This window comes from Oryx dammah, unplaced genomic scaffold (genome assembly GCF_014754425.2).
Source record: "Oryx dammah isolate SB20612 unplaced genomic scaffold, SCBI_Odam_1.1 HiC_scaffold_28, whole genome shotgun sequence".
In the NCBI taxonomy this organism is placed as follows: Eukaryota; Metazoa; Chordata; class Mammalia; order Artiodactyla; family Bovidae; genus Oryx; species Oryx dammah.
In genome coordinates this window covers 18,811,723-18,832,191 of record NW_024070212.1, presented here as the reverse complement: position 1 = coordinate 18,832,191, position 20,469 = coordinate 18,811,723, and the positions used below count along the sequence as shown (strand labels likewise).

The 20,469-nt window shown below is 52.2% G+C and overlaps 1 protein-coding gene across 4 annotated transcripts; it reads right to left on the bottom strand.

The window, feature by feature from the left end:
- Positions 1 to 7,840: 7,840 nt before the first annotated feature.
- Positions 7,841 to 20,084, bottom strand: SEMA6C (semaphorin 6C). Of its 4 annotated transcripts, XM_040230717.1 has the most exons (20): positions 19,729 to 20,080; positions 19,025 to 19,074; positions 17,159 to 17,330; positions 15,423 to 15,537; positions 15,065 to 15,128; positions 14,858 to 14,914; positions 14,400 to 14,501; positions 14,075 to 14,165; positions 13,756 to 13,875; positions 13,489 to 13,577; positions 12,980 to 13,197; positions 12,578 to 12,709; positions 12,161 to 12,313; positions 11,757 to 11,930; positions 11,338 to 11,484; positions 10,987 to 11,064; positions 10,805 to 10,860; positions 10,592 to 10,636; positions 10,144 to 10,239; positions 7,841 to 9,706 (listed from the first exon to the last, which is right to left on the bottom strand). In XM_040230717.1, exons 3-20 carry the CDS (start codon positions 17,274 to 17,276, stop codon positions 8,667 to 8,669), a joined length of 2,895 nt encoding a protein of 964 aa, XP_040086651.1. In that variant the 5' UTR covers positions 17,277 to 17,330; positions 19,025 to 19,074; positions 19,729 to 20,080; the 3' UTR covers positions 7,841 to 8,666. The 4 variants fall into 4 exon arrangements, with proteins under 4 accessions (XP_040086651.1, XP_040086653.1, XP_040086652.1 ...); XM_040230719.1 differs by lacking the exon at positions 11,757 to 11,930 and having other exon boundaries at positions 19,729 to 20,084; XM_040230718.1 differs by lacking the exon at positions 10,144 to 10,239 and having other exon boundaries at positions 19,729 to 20,081.
- Between the last annotated feature and the right edge of the window lie 385 nt (positions 20,085 to 20,469).

Sequence of the window (20,469 nt, the reverse complement as noted above, 5' to 3'; positions counted from 1 at the left end):
GGCTTTAGGTTTTCTGTATTTTGAACTCAGCACCTTAAAAGAGTTTCTTTTTTCTCTGTCATATCTGTTTCATTATTTTTGGCTTTGCCTCGCCCTCTTTTTCAGCCTTCGCATTGCTTTATTAAGATTTTTGTGTCTGCTCAGTAATACTAGAAATCTGTGGCATACAAAATGGCTTTCCTTTCTTTCTTTATATTGCTGTAAAAGAAATGAATTTACCAGAAGGCTCTCCAGTTGAAGTTACGTATTTTGTGACCAGTGCATTTTTTTTAACACCCCTTTGCTGCATGTATATTATTGTGTATATTTATAAATACATATGAATTTTCCCACTTTTCTCTTTGTTTTGAGGTCCAATTCTAAAAAGTACCTGGTAAATGCTGGAAATATTTTTTATTTCATGAAACACTTTAGAGAGGGTTTCTTTCAATTCATTAAAGGGACTGAGGAAGAAAAAGCATTACTTTGGCCCTTTTCTGAGAGGCACACTCAACAGGCAGTAATGAGAAGCCTGAGGAGTAAGGCCCTAGGGAGAGCCAGTACCTAGCTTTGCAGAGATTTCTTTAGCATATAGTGTGATGACATCATGTAAACTGAAAGCTTCAGAGCAGAGTTGGGGGTAAACTGGAGCTGCCTTTCCACAGAGCAAGCCTCCTTTCCACTCCTGTGGCAGCTGTTTTGACTGACATTTGCATAATTTCTTATACTTCTGAATAGGAAAGAAACTCTAGATAAATGTCCATGGCAGAGGGTGCAGACATTCTATATATCTGCTTTTCCGGTTTAGACACCTCATCATTTTAAGAAAAGATCCTTTTGAGAAATTTCTGTGGCTCTCTCCTAACAAACAACATCATGGATCCCCAGAACTCGAAGACCTGAGGCATATAGAGAACTATTCTCAGAAGTTTAATCCTGAATGGCAATTAGTCTTTGTCCAGATTTATTGGAGAATGGCCTCCTGTTCTCTGCTCCTTGTGTAGACATCTCTGTATGGCCAGAAAAGGAGCTTTAGAATGGAATAGAAGCCAAGCACACCTATGTGCTGCTCTAAGCTCTTATCTATTTCCATTTTATATTTTCCCCTTCTGAGTTAGTATTCTATTTCCTGTGCCAACATATTTACCAAGAGACAGGAGCAGGAAGGATGTGAATTCAATTTAAGTAGCTTTGAACCTCTGGTACTGCCTTTTTTTTTTTTTTTTTTAAGCCTCTCTAAGATTAGAAGGTGGGGTGATATCCCAAGATTGTACTACAGACCAATTTGGCTTGTTAGTGGCCGGAAATTGTGATTCCCTGTCTTTCTCTCCTCCGCTTCCCCTCTAACTACTTCTGCTTCTGTGACCCCATTGTTCTTATCTCATTGAGTCTTTCCCAGGCACTGGAACTTAATTAGTAGGTCATTTCTAATCTATGGGCCTTGTCTTTCCTCTTTCTATTCCCTGCCTTCCCCACCACATATTTTCTGTTTATTAAGTGGTTTATTCTTAATTCTGAGAATTAATCTAGGTCATGCTCTATATCCTGTGCTTCCTCATTGGTTTCAGGCATCTGGTTCTATCAGCAGTAATGATAACAGCTCCCTTCTCTGGCCTTGCCCTGTGTACTGTCCTTCTGCCAAGGCCACTTGTGTTAGGCCAGAGAAAGGGTAGGTGGGGTGCTTAGCTTCTCAAAACAGCTTCAGTTTTACAAGTTGTCTGACAGCTTTATGTACAGTATATTTTAGGAAAACAAATCTACTTCTCTTTTATTTAGGATTTTAATAAAATAGGGTTTGAATCTGATGAGCAAGTTCATGTGTGTGTGTAAGCATTTATGTGTATGTACACCTATACAAATCTATATTATATATACAATTTTTGTACTATCATTTAAAATAAAAAGATATTTCTTAATAAAATGTCAAAGTCTTACCATTTCAGGTGTCACTGAAATTTTTTCCATTTCCTGAGCAAAAGTTATATCTATTCCCTGGTCCCAGATAAACCTTAAGAGCAAGTTTTCCCTGTCCAACTGAACTAATGAGAATGGAACAGTTGGGAGGGTGTTGTGTTTTGTGTGTGTGTGTGTTTTTTTTTTTTTTTTTGAGGGGGAGGGTGGTGTCTTCTTTCCCCTGTTGAGGTCTCTTCTACCCATTCACATTCTCTACCTTTTCCTTATCTAGCTACTTGTTGACAGTCTTAACAGGCAGAGCAAGTTGAGGCAAGAACAGAAGTGAGAATGAAGAGAGATTTTGACTGGGTTATTAATTTATATCTTCTTCCCTTCTTGATCACTCCCACTCCTAAAAGCAAACAAAAAAGAGAGGAGAGTGGCTGAAGGAGATTATTCTGTGTCTTGTGTGGGAGTAAAGTCAATGCCGACATACTCAGGGAGGGGGTGGGTGGACATAAGGCCCAGGGAGGCTGGGACAGTTGATTTGCTCTGCTAACTTCTAAGCTACTCTTGGTTAATAAGGTGCTTGGTGTTATCTCAGTCCAATTCAGCACACATTTACTAAATAAATATGAGTAGCAGTCTGGTTGTGGTACAATCCCCATTGATAGCCAGGCTTGAAGGGATCTGTCTGGTTGGCTACTAAGGTGTCCCCATCAAGTATATGTGAAAGTCGCTTAGTCGTGTCCGATTCTTTGTGATCCTGTGGACTGTACAATCCATGGAATTCTCCAGGCCAGAATACTGGAGTGGGTAGCCTTTCCCTTCTCCAGGGGGTCTTCCCAACCCAGCAATCGAACTCAGGTCTCTCACATTGCAGGCAGATTCTTTACCAGCTGAGTCACCAGGGAAAGCCAAGAATACTGGAGTGGTTAACCTATCCATTCTCCAGGGGATCTTCCTGACCCAGGAATTGAACCGGGGTCTCCTACATTGCAGGTGGATTCTTTACAAGCTGAGCTACCAGTGGTGTTCTCAAAAGTTGCTCCATGGGCAGTAAAGATGCCTTTCTTAAATAAAGGAGTTAAGTCGCTCAGTCGTGTCCGACTCTTTGCAACCCCATGGACTGTAGCAGGCTCCTCCGTCCATGGGATTCTCCAGGCAAGAATACTGGAGTGGGTTGCCGTGCCCTCCTCCAGGGGATCTTCCCGACCCAGGGATCGAACCCAGGTTTCCCGTTTTAGAGGCAGACGCTTTAACCTCTGGGCCACCAGGGAAGCCCTAAATAAAGGAGGGTAATACCAAAATCAAGGACATTTAAGTATCAGTATTCAACATTAGAATCTCCAGGTGAGCTCTCAAAGTCAATATTTAGGAAACTGAACACTTACCATGTATTAGGCTGCATGTGGATAATTGCTTTTTGGTAAATAATATTGTGTACATACTAACTATAAGGTACATACTAACTGGCAGGTACCTCACAAATGGATATATGGTCTTTGTGGTGCCGAAAGAAAAACAGAAATTTAAAAAGCTTTGAAAAGCAAAGAACTGAAAGTGGTGTTGAACCTGTAAAAGTGAGCCCTCTACCCCAAGATCAGTAGGTAGAAAATACAAGAGAAGGCTGAAGGGTGAGCAGCCTCGTGACAATTACACCTACTCAGGGTTTACACAAGGTGTCTGATAGCTAACAGTAAGTTAGTTAAGACTATAGAGGCGGACTACCCTGATGGTCCAGTGGTGAAGAATCTGCCTGCAAATGCAGGGGACACGGGCTTGATCCCTGGTTCGGGAAGATCCCACATGTCTCAGAGCATCTAAGCCTGTGCACCACAACTTTGTGATATGGAGCCGTTTCAGTCGTGTTGGACTCTTTGCGACCCCATGGACTGCAGCCTACCAGGTTCTTCTGTCCATGGGATTCTTCAGTGAAGAATACTGGAGTGGATTGCCATGCCCTCCTCCAGGGGATCTTCCCAGCCCAGGGAACGAATCCTGCATTGGCAGGCAGGTTCTTTACCACTAGCGCCACCTGGGATGCCCCCTGGGAGGCTAACCTGCATGAATTTCATCAATGGGTTCCCTGCACTTTGGCTTCCAGTTGGATCAGTCAATAGGAAGTTCTGGGCAGAAGACAGGATGGAGAAAAATGACTGAAATCAGTGTATTGATTTCCCAGTTTCCCTCCCTTGGGCTCGCCTGGGCCCCACTCCTTTGATTAAAGGCCACTGCTCCTCTCAATGCTATCTCGCGAAGGCTCAGTAATCACTACCTCCCTTTGTCCTTTCAGGTGTAAGGCTGTTACTAGCCTTTAGTTACTAACCTATCCCTTGCCAACAATTTTTAAAAGTAGTTCTTAAAAAAAAATAAAGTAGCCCTTGATTATTTTGAACATGTCAATTATTTTCTGTTGGGACCTTAATACACCTGGTAAAAGCAGGTGATATTTTGGATTCATAAATTTCATATTTTATCCATATACTTCAATCTTACTCGCATGCATGTAACCTTAAATTCTTATGAGTCAACAGTTCTAAAGGGTCAACTGCTGGCTTAAGTAATAGAAAGTGATTCATACCTGTGTGGTTCCCAAGGGTAGGGTAGTGGTATCAAGGAGACATAAGTCTGAGAGATAATAATAGCTCAGGCCCCTGTGACTTAGCTACAAAAGATGCTGAACAGCTTTTCAAGCTTTGTGACTGTGGAACATTCTGTGTTTCAGGTCCCCAAAGCTTTATACAAGCTGATGGACTCTGCCTAGTGGGGCCCTGGTTTCTCCATAACCTCCCAGGATGCCTCTGAGAAATCAGCTTAGAAATCCCTCAGGATGATAACTTTATCCTCCTGTTAGCACATTTTGTTTTTTTCTGAAGACAAAGTTTGAGCTAATATCCTAAAAAAAAAAAAAAAGACTCAGCAGATTTCTCATTTAGGATCATGTTTATCCCTGTGTTGTCAGTGATAATTTCTTTCTTTTTTTTTTTCTTCCCTTTTTAAAATTATTTATTTATTTATTTAAATTAATTAATTTATTTATTTTTTTAATTTTTACTTTTTTTTTCTTTTTTTTTTTATTTATGATAATTTCTTTCAATTCATCCCTTTATTATTCACTACTCTGTCAGGATGAGGTTTTTCATATGTGCTAATGAATTACATTCTTGGTAGTAGGCTATTTGGGATAGGTAACTATTTCCCACAAGGCACTTAATTTAAACCTATATATTTATATAATGCTTTATAAGCCCCTGTTGGCATATTTCTTTCCATACTTTACAAAAGAAGTTGAGGTACAGAGAGGTTAGTTGAATTGCCAAGGTCACCCACAAGACTGTTAAGTGGCAGAGTCCAAGGACTGTTTGCTCTCACTGCAACATAGTTGCTTTCCCAAGCCCAGAGAAAGTTCTCAGAGTCCAGCTTGGGTACTCTTGACTAGAGAAGTTGCCATCCTTTAGAAATACTAATAAATGAACACCCTTCACAATTAAACTGAATCTGGGACTTTAACCTGTAAATTGCAGCTGCCTGGAGAGTCACAAGGTTAAAATTCTATTATACTTTTCTTTGGGGTCTACATTGAAACCTGAGGATATTTTACCCCTTTCTTTGTGACCACCTTCAGGGCTGAACTGAAGAATTTGTGGGAATTTGCCCTCAGAGGGCTACAAAAGTTTGCAGTCTTAGAATTTTTCTTTGTCCTGGCTTAGTTTGAACGGGATAATGAAGTCAGGTGACTGAAAATGTTCTTTACTCCTTCCTTGCTCTCCTCTACTATCTAGAAACTAGCAATGATTTCAAAGTATCTTGGTTTAAGTAAGGCATCCAGTGAGGGAAAAAACCAAAAAACAAAAACCAGAGATCTAAAGGACCTCTCCAAGCTGGTGTACGTCAAGGCTGTATATTGTCACCCTGCTTATTGAGAAATGATGGACTGGAAGAAACACAAGCTGGAATCAAGATTGCCTGGAGAAATATCAATAACCTCAGATAAGCAGATGACCCCACCCTTATGGCAGAAAGTGAAGAGGAACTAAATAGCCTCTTGATAAAAGTGAAAGAGGAGAGTGAAAAAGTTGGCTTAAAGCTCAACATTCAAAAAACGAAGATCATGGCATCTGGTCCCATCACTTCATGGGAAATAGATGGGGAAACAGTGGAAACAGTGTCAGACTTTATTTTTTTGGTCTCCAAAATCACTGCAGATGGTGACTGCAGCTATGAAATTAAAAGACGCTTACTCCTGGAAGAAAAGCTATGACCAACCTAGATAGCATATTCAAAAGCAGAGACATTACTTTGGCGACTAAGGTCCGTCTAGTCAAGGCTATGGTTTTTCCAGTAGTCATGTATGGATGTGAGAGTTGGACTGTGAAGAAGGCTGAGCACCAAAGAATTGATGCGTTTGAACTGTGGTGTTGGAGAAGACTCTTGAGAGTCCCTTGGACTGCAAGGAGATCCAACCAGTCCATTCTGAAGGAGATCAGCCCTGGGATTTCTTTGGAAGGAATGATGCTAAAGCTGAAACTCCAGTACTTTGGCCACCTCATGAGAAGAGTTGACTCATTGGAAAAGACTTTGATGCTGGGAGGGATTGGAGGCAGGAGGAGAAGGGGACGACAGAGGATGAGATGGCTGGATGGCATCACTGACTCGATGGAGGCGAGTCTGAGTGAACTCTGGGAGATAGTGATGGACAGGGAGGCCTGGCGTGCTGCGATTCATGGGGTCGCAAAGAGTCGGACACGACTGAGCGACTGAACTGAACTGAACTGAACTGAAGCTGGTGTAAACAAGCTTCAAGGAGAAAGAAGGTAAATTCTGAGGCCATTTGGTGGAACTAGCTAACCAAGGTGTGAGAAGTATTCAGAGAGCATTTAAAAACCTTGAGGGGAAAAATCTATAAGTGAAGTTTGTAAGGATACCAAGAGGAACAGATTGCTGAGTAGAAGCAGATTGCAAAGATAGGACTAATAGCCTAAGTGTGAGTTTGGAGGGCTCAGACGGTAAAGCGTCTACAGTGCGGGAGACCCGGGTTCAATCCCTAGGGCGGGAAGATCCCCTGGAGAAGGATATGGCAATCCACTCCAGTGTTCTTGCCTGGAAAATCCCATGGATGGAGGAGCCTGGTAGGCTTACAGTTCATGGGATCGCAAAGAGTCGGACGACTGAGCAACTTCACTTTCACTTTTTCACAAATCATCACAAGATACCAATGTTTTCTCCTTTCGAGTTTTCTCATACATTATCGTACTTGAGCCTCTCAACCCCAGTTTTCAGGCTAAGGCTAAAGGGTGGATCTTTGACTCTGCAGGATAACAAGGAGTAAAGGGCGGAGCTAGAAACCATCTCACGGTTCTTCAACAAACTGTTCCAAGCGGATTCCTGCCCAAGCCTTTTAGGCAAAGAACCGGGAGAGAGCCCGGCGAGATTTCCTTAGCTGCAAGGCGTGGACTGGCCTCTAGGCGGCGCCGGCGATAGGGAAGCCTAGGGCTCCAACCCTGTGGGATACTCCAGCCACACGCCGGTAAAAAGCCAGACTTGTAAATCCGCAAAAGCAGCCACCGCCAGCTCAGGGCCTTAAGTGCCCTTAGCTAGAGGTAGTGGGAGGGGCAGATCTTGTTCGTCCCTCTCATTGGCCCCCGGGAGTAACGGACAGGTATCTACAGCCAGCCCCGGCCAGAGGAACCGCACTACACACGCTAGCTGATCTTCGGCGCGCGGGGTTGGAGTGCTGCAGGGGCATTCGCTAGGGGAGGCTACGCATGCGTGCAAAATTACGCTTCTCGGCGCCCCTCTGGCTTTGTGAAGGGTAACTGTTCCTTTGGGAACTGTTGGAGCAAACCCCTGACTTCTCCAGGACTTTGCTGTTTTTTTTTTTTTTTTTTTTCTTTTTGTAGCCTTCTCTTGCAACCCACGTTCTTCCAGCGAAATTCTCTTTTGACAAGATTTCCTGATGCGAAACTTCAATCACTTACACTGCAGCTTCATTTTATTTCTCCCCAAACACCCTCCTCCTGCCCTGTCGAGCATTCTACGAAAACGCGCATATTACCTCGATCCAGAAACGGGCTTGGAGTACCCTCCCTAACCCCACCTAAATTCTACCCGGGGTGTCCTGGGCCCTGGTTCATCACGCACCATTTCTTCGCTTGCCTCCTTCAGGAAACCTTTCCTGATTAACCCCGGTGGGACTGCAGCCATCCCAATTACTCGGGAGAGAGTCAAGGCCAAGTTGAAGGCAGAAATTCTGGAGCAAAGGTGCTCAGAGTAGCCGACCAGTTCCCGTCCCGCCCGCCCGCTCCGCGAGTAAAGTCAGGCAGCGGCTCGGGGACACAGCTGTATTGGGGAGCGGAGAGGCTCCTACATAGTAGGAGGAGGCACGTCCCGGGAGGCCCGAGGACTCTGTACACAACGCGAGTGGCTCAGCCCCGGCCGTCCGCCGTGCGGCCCGCCCGGGGCCCAGTCTGTGGAGGCCCGGAGGGGCGAGTTAAGGCAGCTTGGCTGAGGGGGAGGGGAGCGGGAGTGTGCCAGTTACCCCTGAAAAGCTGGCTCACTGCGGGGGCGAGCTTCTCGCCTCCCACTCCTCTCGAGGACAGGGGGAAAAGACAGTCGGCAGTCAATAAATAAACCCGAGGCGGGCAGGGACCCCGGGAGACTCTCAGAGTCCGGGAAGGCTGGAGGTGTGAAACAGGGAGGGAGGTCATCTGTCCTTGGAGACGCGTCCACGCTCACGGCCTCTGAGGGCATGGGCCTCGAGGGTCCCACTTGAGGCCTTGGAGCAACTCCCTTCAAAAGTTAAAATGGCTGCCGTTGGGGACGGCCGCCTGCGAGGAGGGCCCGACGAAGGGAGGCTTCAGGGGCCCCTGGGGCTTCTCGACGTCCACCCTCTTCAGGGCGCGGCCCCGGTGCCCCTCAGGCCGACCCAGGTACAGGAGGTGCCTCCCGGCACCCCCCGAGTACCTGGATGGGCCTCCCGAGGGGACTCGGGTGAGCAGCGCAGGGGGTGCACGGTGCGAGGAGAAGGGCAACTTCCGGCTGCCACCCACGCCGAGCCGGGGAGCTGGGGCGGAGAGCGCAGGCCGGCCGGCGGGGGCCGGGCACTTGCCCTCCGGGGGCACGTCCAGCCTCCGAGGCGGGGCACAGTCCCGGGGCAGCAGGCTGGGGCCGGCAAAGAGGGCGGGGGCGGGCTCGGGCGGCAGCGGCCGCGAGGTGAAAGGGGCGGCGGCCGGGGGCTCGGCCTCCTTCCTGGGCGCCTGCGGGCCGTGCAGGTAGCGCAGTAGTTCCTCCAGGGTGGTGACTTCCACGGCCTGCCCGGGACAGCCAGGCGGCGGCGGCTTCACCAGCACGCGCGGCGCGGGGCCCCCCGCCGCGTTCCCGCCTCGGGCGCGGCTCCGGCCCTCCTTGGCGTTGTTCCCGTTCTGGTTCCACTCCCAGGGACCCCCGGCGTGGCGGAGGTGCTTGACCGGCAGCTCTGGCGTGGACTCCGGGGTGGGCAGGCAGGCCAGCTCTGGCGGGGGTACGCCCTCGGGAGGAGGCAGGAAGGTGGTGTAGAGCTGCGGCGTCTGGGGCCCCTCTCCATCCTTGGATGGCGGCGGCGGCTCTGGGCCCGCCCCATGCAGCCGGGCCAAGCTGCGGAGGGAGAGAGGACGTGGGATCCCTGCAGCCTCGATATCCTTGCTCCGCCGTCGGTGCGCTCGGCGACAGGCGCAGGAGACCAGGAGGCCAGAGACAGAGGCGCCCAGAGCGAAGGCCGCGGCCACACAGGCCAGGAGGAGTGGGATGGGGACTGAGCGGGAGGCTGAGGCTGGTGGGAGGTCCCGGCGCACGCCTGCCAACAGAGAGAGGAGAGATGGAGGCTCAGCGAAGGTAGCCAGCGGGAAGACAAGTTCCAAAGTGTCCCTCTCTCCGACTGCTGCTCTGCTTTCACTCCAACACAGCCTTGACCCTCTATAGGAGTCTCCTCCCCTGACCCCTCAACACACACAGCCCACCCAACCACCGCTCACACACAAGCTAGAGCCTGGGCCTGGGGAGTCCCATCCCAGCTCCGGCCCCTGTAGCCATGCCAAGAGCAACTGCCAAACTCTGCCCGTGCTGAAGGAGGCGGGGCTGGGAGGGCCAGCTCTGGGGAGGGGAAGGGTGGGGAGGCTCCAAACAGGCATTATTATTAGTGAACACCAAACAATGATCAGTGAGGGGCTTAGAATTCTTCAAGAATCGGCAGCTCCACACTTCACTCCTGTCCCTCCCAACCAGCCCCCTTACCCTGAGTGTGAGCTCCAAGAGTGGAAGACTGGGGCCGGGGGTGGGCATCACTGGGGGGGCTGGGGGTCTCAGGGGAAGGGCCAGGGCTCAGAAGCACTGATGACAGAGACCAGGTCAGAGCCAGTGAGACTCCTGTTCTCCACCTCTGATACCCACAGCGGGTCCGCCACCCACTTTGGAACCCAGAAGTCCAGAACTGCAGCCTTCATTTTCCTCTGGGAATGGGGAAGGGCTTACCATGCAAGGCATTCTTTCATTTCTTTGTTCAGAAACTATCTATTAGGCATCCGGTTATGTGCCAAGCACTGAGCTATATGCTAGATACTTAGAATATTAACCCTTTCTGAGATTCTCTCAGAGTGTCCAGGGTGCTGGTCTGCTGCTGCCTGGGGCATGGACTTGGGTGAGTATGGGCTGACCATGGTGAAGTTGGGACAACAGAACTCACCATAAGTGGAATCCCCTGTACCAGACTGACTCCCAGTAGCTCCATCTACGAAACAGGGAGGGAAAGGGTGAAGATGGGGGTAGGCTTCATGAGGAACTGGTGGGCATGACCGTGCCGCAGAAGGAGAGAAGGACAAAAGCCCACACCTGGGAGGGTGTCTATGGCTGTCAGAGCCATGCTCAATATGGATACAGCTGTCTTTGCCCTTTTTACCTTGGCAGTCATCATGCTCCATGGATTCCTGGTTACCAGTTGGATCCACATCAGTCCTAGGAGGAAATGGAGGTGGCTCAGCGCAGGTACAACTATCGTCCCCTCCCCCACCCTAGCCCTCAGCCTCCTCTCTCAGCAATGGGGAGCTTTCTCCTCAGGAGATCCAGGAGCCCCTCACTTACCCACCAGGTGCCCTGATATCCACGCAGCCTCTGGAGCTGTCCCATCCACAGTATGGGTCCTGAGAAGCCAGACAGCTCCTAGGGAAAACTGAATCATATGAGGCTGGGACCCTCCACTCTAATCCCAGGCCATTCCCCTGCCTCTTTCACTCTCACCCTGGCCTGCAGGAGGCTCCTAGCCTAATATTCCCATCCTATCCACACCAACCCTTAGCCCCGTCCCTGGTGACTGCCCACTTGCAGGATGCTTGTGGACATCCCACCACACACAAGCATCCCCTGCATTTCCCGGCCACCCCCAATGCCTTTGTGCCTGCAGGCCCAGGGAGCCTGGCCTCAAATCCCTCTCACCTCCGACAGGCCCCATGCCGGGCACACCGACTAAGAGGGAGGTAGATGATGCAGCCAGAAAAAGCCACAAAGAGCCTGTGACCTTCAGTGTCCAGCTCCAGCCCTATGACCCGCCGTGCTGTTTGAGCTGCCCGCTTCCCACTGCACCTAAGGTGAGGCCAGAGGGAGTCAGAGGTGGAGCAGATGAGGCTCCTTTTTCCCTGGGTGAGGTAAAGAAAAGAAGGTGGAGAGGCATACAAGCAACTGAATACGACTCATGGGGCTACCCTGCAGTGCCACACAATGTCGTCTTCTCTCCAAGTCCCTCTCTCTTCCCCACAACTTCCAATATCGGAGTCCCCACCCCATCCCCATATCCCCATCTCCCACCTCATATTCCATCCCTGCTCTGCAGGGGGCCTGCTGGACAAAGGGCTCACCGGGAGGGGCTGTAGGCATTGATCTCTTCCAACAGAATGGGCTCAGAGCCCCCAGATTGCCCCCCTGGGGGTAGCACCTTCAGCACTGTCCCATCATTGGAGCCAAGGAACAGGACTGTGGTGTTACTGTAGGGACCAGCCATGCCATCCACAGCCACCTGGGTCAGTAGGGCCCTGGAGGAATAGGCCTCAGGTCAGGACAGCCTGACCAGTGGAAGCTTGAATGTTTCAAGGACCTGGATACCCCTTCTCTGCCCTTCCTCCAGCCCAGGGTTTCCTTCTTAGTTCTGTCCCTCCCACTTTCATAGGTTCTTCCTCCTACTAATATGATTTACCTTGTGGGGTCAGAAAAAGAGAGTGGGTGAGGGGCAGATGGCAGTGGTCAGGATTTTTTAGCCCTATACCTGCTGGTGAGGGTGAGCAGAGGCTGATGGGTGGCGGGTGGCACAGCAGGGTCCAGGAGTGGGTGAGCCTTGATGAAGGTCAGGACATCATCAGGGAGGTCTCGAGAAGAGGGGAACAGTGCAGCTACACCTACTCCTGCACAGGATCCGGGCCTGGAGGACACATAGGAAGAGGCGGCCTTAGGACAGGGAGCTGGTGGTCACAGAGCCTAACTAAGCCCCAGCAGCCTGCCCTAGGGCTGGGAGGCCCCTTGTTCCGTCTGCGCACAGACATTCACACTACTGCTTCCCTTCCTTGCTGCCAACCCATGACAGCCTCCTCCCCAGGCCTTGGACACCTTGCCCTCTCCTCATAACCTATTTGGGGAGCAGACACTGCTTGCTTCTGCCTCCACCAAAGCCCCCCATCCTGGGTACCTGGGGGAGGGGACCCTGTCCTCAGACACAGGGGTCCAGGCCCCATCCAGACTCCTCTGCTCCTTGAACTTGCCCTCAAACCCACGCTCGATATCATCCAGGTAGAAGGCGCAGACCGCAGAGCCAGGAATGCTGAGGGAGCCAGAGAATGATGTGGGCTAGGTGTTAGAAGGGACAGCAGAGCACCTCCCAGGCAAGACTTGGCCGCCCTCCTTCATGCACCGTCTTAGGGAAGAGCCTGAGAGAGCGGGGCAGCCCCTGGGGGCCATGCAAGGAAAGTACAAGGGAAATGGAGCTTCCCCTCACCGCCCTCATCAGTAGGCTCTGCGGGACGATCTTTGTTGCTGGCGGGCATGGAGGGAAGGGGACAGACTGGGCTACATTGACTAGTCTAGTACCAACCTATTGGTCTGGGTGGTGAAGACTCCAAAGAGAGCAGAGCGACCATACAAGTTCACAGGCCCTGTCAAGGCCTGTAAGACATCAAAATAGAAGGTCGAGTCTCCAGGGACAGAGCAGTTGAGCCGCAGCTTCAGGAAGGATGTCCAGTGGCGGTCCAAGGCCCTAGGTGAGCCACCCATGTCGCGCTTACACACACGGGCCACACGGGAGAACTGCACCTGCCGGGGGAGAGCCGGGGAGGAAGCTCAGTGAGCGAGCCCCCGCGCCAGCAGGCTGAGAGCGGTTTGGTGGGGTTAGAGTACCAAGAGACCAGTGTCAGGGGCACAGCTAAGGAAGGATGTGGTGTGGTTGGTCAGTCCGGGTCAAGGCAAAGGACAGCAGGATGAGGGGACAGAGGAGGGCAGCTCTGCGTGGGGCTCAGAGCCCAGCCAGGAGCTCTTCCCCGAATGTCTGGCTCCTAGGATCCAGCAGAAGCCTCTAGCTACCACCCCCGCTGCCCACCTCCTTACCCTCCCTAGCCGGGCATCCTCCACAGAGACTTCTCGGAAGAAGAAGTAGACATGCTCTCCGTGCTCCAAAGCGTGGACAAAGTGTGGCTCTGAGTGGGGAATGACAGGAACGGTATGGAAGAGTACCTGCACCTGCCCAGAACCTCCTGACCCCATGCTGCCTTTCCCCTTAGCACACCTGCACACAATTGCCACCACCTGCCTGCCGCAGCCCTCCCCCTGCCCCCCTCCCCAAGAGCAGCCTCCCTCCCCCAGGCCCACCCTGACCTCGGAGCCACTTGGAGTCGTACTTGGCGGAGCGGAGTGGGGGCTGAGGCCCAAGGCTTCGGTAAACCACAGCGTCACTGGCCTGGAAGTCTGCAGCTGTGGCTGAATACAGGCTGCCCTCTGGAGGGGTGGGTAGGGTGGCATCAGGGGGGCTCAGGGATCTGTATCTTTGGCTCTTCTTGGGCCTCCCACACCCCTACCTTGGGCTGACCCTGGCCCCTACCTCACCCCTGATTCAGGAACATGCAGGAAAGACCAAACTGGGAAAGGGGCTAACATGGCAGCCACATGCCTGCTTCTCACATGCCCAGGTGCACACCTGCAAACACGGCCACGTTGGACTGGGTGGCATCAAAGGGGCATCGAGCCTGCCCACTCAGCTCCTCACCCTCCTGCTGCAGCGAAGTTACCTGGAAGCAGAAGGAACAGGTCCTTGGAACCCTTGGGGTGTTGCAAGTCTGGCTCCACAGCCCACTTCCTCACGTCCCCTTGCCTCCTTGCCCCACCTCTTCTGGACCCTCCACCCAGGGCACTCCCATCCCCCACCCCCTGCTTGTCCATCCCCACCAAACTGATTGCCCAGCTTGAATTCTCCTCCTACTCCCATCCTGATGCCCCACCCTCTGTACCCCACGCCTTTGTACCCCATAGCTGCGGCACACGGGGCTGAATGAGTTTGTTCCACAGGCAAGGAGCGTCTGGGAGTCCCAGGGCACGAGAACGCGAATGTAGTTGTAGCACTCGTCCTAGAGAATCCAGAATTCCATGTCAGCCACAGGGCTCCCTGGGACTGTGGGGGTCGTGGAAGTAGGGTTATCCTCCTTGAGCCAGTTAGAGCAATTGGGGGTAAAGTTTCAAAAAGAAGCTATTTACTACTAGTCCTGGGGTCTTGGGCAAGTTCTTTGGCCTCTCAGAGCCTTGCTCTTCTTTTGTGTGAGATGCGTAAAGGAAGCTAAAAATCATCAGTTTCCTTTCCTGTATATTTTCCTCTGCGACTTGAGATAAGAGAAGTAGCAGAGGTTTGGGTAGGTGGAGGGTCAGTTGGACAGAGCCTGCAGGCTGGGTCATCTCCTATCCTCATGATTTTCATCCCACTCCTCACCGTCAGCTTGCCCCGCACGGCACAGTTCTCCATGTCTTGGCTCCTCCATGTTAGATACTGGAGGGAAAAGTAGAAGAGGGAAAATCATGGCACAACCTACGCACATTACGGTTCCCTTCTGGAGTCTTCTTCCCACCCCCCTGGGTCCCCGTTAGACCTTTCCAGCCTCATCTCCATGCCTCAACCTCCTCCCACACAGCCCCTCACCTTGTTGGGCACGAGCCCCTCCCCTTCTTCTTGGGCTTGAAGATCAAAGGAGAAAACGTGATCCCTGAAGGGATAAGCAAGGAAGGATCAGAGCCAAGCCATGGCTCCCCACTTGAACTCCTGTGTCCCCACCCAGTCCGGGTTTGGCTGCTCGGGGACAAACAGTGTAGACCTCTTGCCCTGTCTTCTCCCCTTGACTCCACACCTCGGCCGCTGTGTTCTGGGTCCTAGCATGTCCAAACCCCAGGGCTTGTACACCTGCACGTGCCCTCTGCAAGATGGGGCAGTGGCCATGCAGGTCCCATGCCTGCCTGGGAACAGGCCTGGCAGCCCCACAGTGGTGCCACAGCCAGTTTACCTGGCAGCCACTAGCAAGGTCCGGTTCAGGGTCAGGAATCTCTGAAAGTCCAGCCCAAGTTCTGCAACCACAGCATCATCCTCCAGGCCCCGGAACCAGGATAATGGAGAAATACCTAGAAGGAACAGAGAGGCGGGCGCTGACTCCCTCAGGACACAACACTCCCTCAGCATCCTCCCCAACCAGAGGAGACCCAGCCCTGGGCATGTTAATAAAGGTATTAAGAAGGCTACTAATAAATACAATATCAGCTAACTCTCAGCACTTCACCTCTGCCAAGCACTGTGTTAGCACTTGAGCAGCATTCTCATTTCAGACAGCAACCCTATGAAGTAGGTTGGTGCCATCTACAGATGAGGAACCTGAGGCTTAAAGCCAAGAAAAAATTTGCAGGGCTCATTTAGCTTGGGAGTGGCAGGCACTCCAGTTCAGATCCAGGCCTGAGTTCAGAACTGAGCCCAACCCAGTTCTTAGATCTGCCTTAGGGCTAGCGATTCCCTTTCATTCCACATTTTACGCTGTCCCATGTAGACCATTTCCTCACCCCATCTCTCCTAGCCCTCTTTTTGCACCCTCCCCTCAAGGCTCTTCACAGACCACTTCAGTCCTCCAAGCTTTCTGCCTCCTCTGACCAACTCCAGCATCCACCTGGCCTGATCATGGAAACCACAGTCATCAGTGTTCAGAGGGAGCCCAGAGTTCAGACAGAGATGATTTAACATTTGTACCGTGATTAGAACTGTGTCTGGCACATGGAAGTGTTTGCTACTCTTATCTATCCCCCAACAGTTACTCTCAATAACCTAACTGCCATTCCTTCAACCTTAAAATTACTCTAAATTCTACATATATAACAGGAAGCTGCAAATAGATCTATCTGCAAGGTCTGTCACGGTGGGATGGTGGCCTTTCCCTCTCCAACTGGCCCAAACTGGCTGGTGTGAAGCCTGCCAGTGTGACCCCAGGTAAGGACTGGACATGCCCGCTCCCTCCCCACAGCCTTCTCACTCAGCATTTCCTCCTCTTTCCTGACTGGGCCTGGGACATTCAGTAGGTCCCACGGTGACGGACCTAGATGTGGTGGTGATAAAGTGGTGGAGAGGGAGGTAAGAGGTGTTGGGAACCTCTGAATTAGTCCTAAGCCTTCATTTTGTAGCTAATAATAACAGCAAACACATCTACGTCATTTACCTGGTGCCAGACAGTGTTCTTAGCACTTTACCTGTATTACCTCACTTAATCCCTAAATAACTCTATGAGGTAAAATACTATTTTTTGGCCATGCCTCATGGCCCGTGGGATCTTGGTTCCCAAACCAGGAACTGAACCTGTGGTCACTGTGGTGAAAGCACCAGATCACCAGGGAATTCCTGGTAGAATACAATCATTATCTTCATTTTCCCAATGAGGAGACTGAGGCAAAGAAGGTTAAATAACTGCTTATAAAGTGAGCAGCTTTAACAGCAATTTGAACCTGCCAAGGTGTGGTCTGACCAAGAATCCGTGTTTTTTATCACTGAACAATGCCGCCTGGAAGTGAAGAAAGGTGGCCCGCAGATGAGAAGTGACTGGTCTCCGTGCCACTCCACCTGTCTGCTCCCCTTTCCTGTCAACTCTTAGCTTCCTTGAGACTGACAGCCCTCCTGCAGCTTGCCACCCACACAAAAGGTCTCAGTGTCTAATTGCCAAGACTGAGTGCTGAGCTCACATAGAGGGTCAGGGTGCCAAGCACTCACCGTGCAGGTCAGAGGTCAGCAGAGGGAGAGGGTCCTGGGGAAATGCAGCCTGGGTGTGGGGAATTGAGAGCAGCAAGAGTAGCAGCAGCAAGGGCATGAAGTGGGGGGCACGGGGCATTCTGTGTGGGGCAGCTCAGGCCCCAGGGGCTGTCCCCTCACCCATATGCTGGCCCTGAAAGAGAAGACAGAAGTGGGGGAAGGGGCCAAACATTCTCCACCTTTGAAGCAGGAGGGCTCCTTCCCAGGTCTATCCCCAGAAGACCCTGCGGAGAAGGGTAAAGAATCCTTTCTCTGGCACTGCCTCAGTGCCAGCCGGCTGTCACTGTCACTCAAGTCCCTTCCCTCTCCAACTGGCCCCAACTGGCTGGTGTGAAGCCTACCAGTGTGACCCCAGGTAAGGACAGGCCTGCTCCCTCCCCCCAGCCTTCTCACTCAGCCTTTCCTCCTCTCTCCTGACTGGGCCTGGGACATTCGGTAGGTGACACCTCCTGGCCCCCTCTTGCTAACCTCGTCTCAGCTATAATTAGACACTGAAGCCTTAAACTTATAAATAGTGATTCCTTGGCACCGGGGGGAGGAAGAGGATATCATGTCTGCCTCCCCTCCCTCACAGACCCCCATGGCACCCTGGGAGCAACTTAGGCACCGTGCCTCGGTAGAGGCAGCTGTGAGGCAGCCATCATGCCATTTAGGGCTGAGGAAGAACAGAGTTGGGGAGGCAGCCCAGGGGTCTTTGCCCTGGTCTAAGCTCCTGCTTCTAGGGCCCTTTCCATTGCTAGGAAGAAGCTGGGTAGGGAGGGGAGTGCAGAAGGGGGGGCAGTCTTAGCCAAAAATGAATCTGCATCAAAGCCAGATCAGAGGCTAAATTTAGCTCTGGCTACAGCTGTCTGCCCGACCACTGTGCCCCCTCCCAGCCTCCCTAGCCCCCTGTTCCCTCCCCGACTCCTAAGAAACCTTGCATGTGCTCAATCTGGAGAAGAGTGGACCCACTCTCTGTGAGGAGCCAGTCATAGAAGGGGCTATACTGGTGAGGAGATATGACTGAATATGTCCCTCTCTCCCTTCCTTCCCTCTGGGCTGCCTTGGAATGAAAATGTAAATAATTCAATGACAGGCAGGCGATTGTAGCCCAGAGTCCAGGAAAAGATAGATATGGTGGAAGGGACTGTAAGACAGCCCTCCTTCCCACCCATCAGCCTCCATCGGCCTTCCCCAGCCAAGCTGACCCTGGCTGGAACCCACAGTGGGAGATGGACACCAGCTTCCTGCCTTCCCTTGATATTGAAGTGAGGGGCTGAGTAAGCCCAGGAAATCAGGTCAGCAAGGGTGAGACTCCCTCCTTTCCATGAACAGACAGTTATCCTTCACTAATCCTCAGTTGCCTGTCCCGCTATGTCCCCCGAAGAAGAGACCCTGGGCTTCCAGGCCTCCCCCATTCCATCTCCCCCACAACTCCACTGTTGGAGCCAGGACCCAAGTGTACCCCACCCCCAATCCAGCGTCACTGATGGGGAGGCTGACGTCAGATGGGATCCCAAGAGAGCTGGAGGAGGGGAAAGGGTAGGAGCACCTAATGATGGCCCCCTCCCCAGGGGCAGAGCAGTCAGGCCAAGCCTCCCTCTGCCACCCCCCACCCCGACAATGGTTCCGGATCATGCTGCTCCCAGGAGAAGAGAAAGGGACACAGCTTGTCTCCTATCCTCCCCCTCCTGCCCCACCCCCACAAGTTGCCCTGGGCAACTGGTATCTTCACCCAGGAAACAACTTCAGTCTCAGGCAAGTGGGGAGAATGATCTGACCCTCTTCTGTTCCCAGGCCATGCCTACTTCCATCCCCTGCCCTCAGGGGCTATTGCCCTTTCCTTACCTGGGGTGGTGACTCCTGTGGGGGTTTGAGGGGGATAGGAGACCTCTGACCTGATAGAAGAAGGGACAGAAGGAGGGAAGAGATGGAGTTATACCTCCTTACCGCATCCCTTAAAAGTAAATGTGAACATCAGGAGAAGTCTAATGAGGCTAGGGTAGGGGAGATGCTGCCCTGGAACTGGGGGACACATTGACATTGAGCTTGATTACAAAGGTGCTGGCCATTCAGGCCTAGAGCTTTGAGGGCAAGGGCAGGTGCTGGGGCTAGACCCTACCCAGAAAATCCTGGAACTTCAGGACCAGTGTTGGGAAAAGGGGTAATTGGGAGAGTTTGGAGGGCATGCCGACCACTCCCATAGGAAAACCTTCGGAACCCAGCAGCCGTCTTAGCAAAAGCACCCTAGCTAGGGACAATGGAGGCTAATTTGCATATCATTTGCATGTTCTTCATCCCTAAGCAAAATGCTCTAAAACCAAGCCCCTTCCTTCCCTCAGAGCAGGCCCTGCCTCCCTCTCACCCAATCTCTCTCCACCCTACCCCCCACTTTAGACTGAATTAGTCCAGCCTCTGAAAACACTTGGTTGGCCATTGCATTGGCCCCCCAGACTTAACTATGCTGTCTGTAAGAGGGCTTCCCATAGATGATTTTAGTGAGCAGCATCTGAGTTGCCCCCATGCAACCCCTGGCTTGGGGAAAGGCTTACCCTGCCAGGACCAGTCCCAGCTGCTTCACACCCCCCCATTTGGAGCGAATGGGGGAGGCCTGGCCAGCTCTTTCTCCCCCTCCTAGGTTCTCCCCTTGCTGGGAAGAGGAAACAGCCCTTCTCTCTCCTCCTGGCCCTGCAGCCACCTCTGGGGAGTGGCCAGGGTCATAGCCAGATTCTAGCAGGGGGCTGGGGAAGGGAGGGAGAAGGGGAGACCCGGCTGGGGACAATAGCAGGAAGCCTTTGGGCTGGTCGCCTGCCCCAGTCCACGTTCCTCTAAGGATGGGGTGGGGGTGGGGGGCGCACCAAGGAGCCTCAGGGAACAGGCGCCTTTGCTTCTCCAACACAGTTCCCCTCACCTAGCTATCAGCCCCAGGTTTGCTACCTACCCTCTCTCCCACCCAGCCCCGAACGAGGATAATCCAGGTGTCTAGAGCCTCGCCTGAGGTGGGCCTGAGGCCAGGGCCTCGACGTGTCTCCCCCTCACTGGATCTGGGGCTCGGAGAGGGGCGGGTAGCAGAGTCTGGGCCGGGACCGGGTCCCAGAGCCACGTTAGCGGGAGGAGGGGCTGGAGGGGCCTGCAGGCGCAGATCGAACAGGGATGGGAGCGGGGGTTGGGAGCGGAGGCGGGTCTCCGAGGCCAGGGAAACGGCCAGAGGCTTGGAACCGAGGAGGTCGGGCCTGCGGCCAGCGCAGAGCGGGGTCCGCGGGCTGGAGATGCAATCGTCAGCCGGGCTTTCC